This window comes from Coturnix japonica, unplaced genomic scaffold (assembly GCF_001577835.2).
Source record: "Coturnix japonica isolate 7356 unplaced genomic scaffold, Coturnix japonica 2.1 chrUnrandom519, whole genome shotgun sequence".
Taxonomy (NCBI): Eukaryota; Metazoa; Chordata; class Aves; order Galliformes; family Phasianidae; genus Coturnix; species Coturnix japonica.
Window position 1 is genome coordinate 84,966 of NW_015439905.1, and position 1,035 is coordinate 86,000.

The 1,035-nt window shown below is 53.2% G+C and overlaps 1 protein-coding gene across 1 annotated transcript in view; it reads left to right on the forward strand.

Moving 5' to 3' along the window:
- The window catches only part of LOC107307245, a gene marked incomplete at its 3' end in the record, with an annotated part of 11,719 nt that extends 10,696 nt beyond the window's left edge, over positions 1-1,023 (forward strand). Inside the window, exon 2 of the mRNA XM_015850734.2 lies at positions 641-1,023. Within this exon, the coding sequence (XP_015706220.1) occupies positions 641-1,023 (383 nt within the window). The remainder of the gene's footprint in view (positions 1-640) is intronic.
- Positions 1,024-1,035: the final 12 nt, after the last annotated feature.

Below are 1,035 nucleotides of genomic sequence, written 5' to 3' on the forward strand. Positions count from 1 at the left end.
GATTATTTGACTCATGGGATTATATGTCACACGGGATTATTGGGTATTTGGGATTATTTGGGATTATTTGGGATTATTTGGGACATGGTCTTATTTGGGATTATTTGACTTATGGGGTTACATGGCACACGGGATTATTTGTTTCATGGGATTATATGTCACACGGGATTATTGGGTACTTGGGATTATTTGGGATTATTTGAGACATGGGTTTATTTGGGATTATTTGACACATGGGATTTTATGTCACATGGGATTATTGGGATTATTTGGGACAAGGGATTATTTGGGATTATTTGGGATTATTTGGGATTATTTGGGACATGGGATTATTGGGATTATTTGACTCATGGGATTTTATGGCACACGGGATTATTGGGTACATGGGATTATTGGGCACATGGGATTATTTGGGATTATTTGATTTATGGGATTATTTGACTCATGGGATTATTTGGGATTATTTGACTCAAGGGGATATATGGCACGTGGGATTATTTGGGATTATTTGATTTATGGGACTACATGTCACACGGGATTCTATGGCACCTGTTGGCACTCAGTCCTTGTCACTCACCCCACACCCCCGCCCCACATCAGGGGTCTCACACCCCCCTTAACCTCCCCCCTTTTCCCCCAGCGCCCCCCGTCCCCGCCGTGTCTCACCGCCCCGGATCCGCTCCCCACCCGCCCTCGTAGCTGCGACTGCAGCGCCCCCCGGCGGCACCGCCACGAACTGCGCCGCGAGCTCCGCGTCACCTCCAGGAGCTGCCACGGGCCGGTGGAGATGGGGGGGGGTCCCAACCGACCCCCCCCGGATCGATGCCCCCATCATCATCATTATCACCACCATCATCAGCCCCCCCCCCAGCAGAGCCGCAGAGCCCCCCCCCGGCCGTGCCAGCCGCTGAACGCCGTGCAGTTCGTCACTAAGAGCTTCGAGCTCAGGGCGCACAGAGACGCGGCCAAAGCGGAGAGAGACGGGGGGAGGGTCGGGAGCCCCCCCGGGGGGGAGGGGGGAAGGTGCGGGTGTTG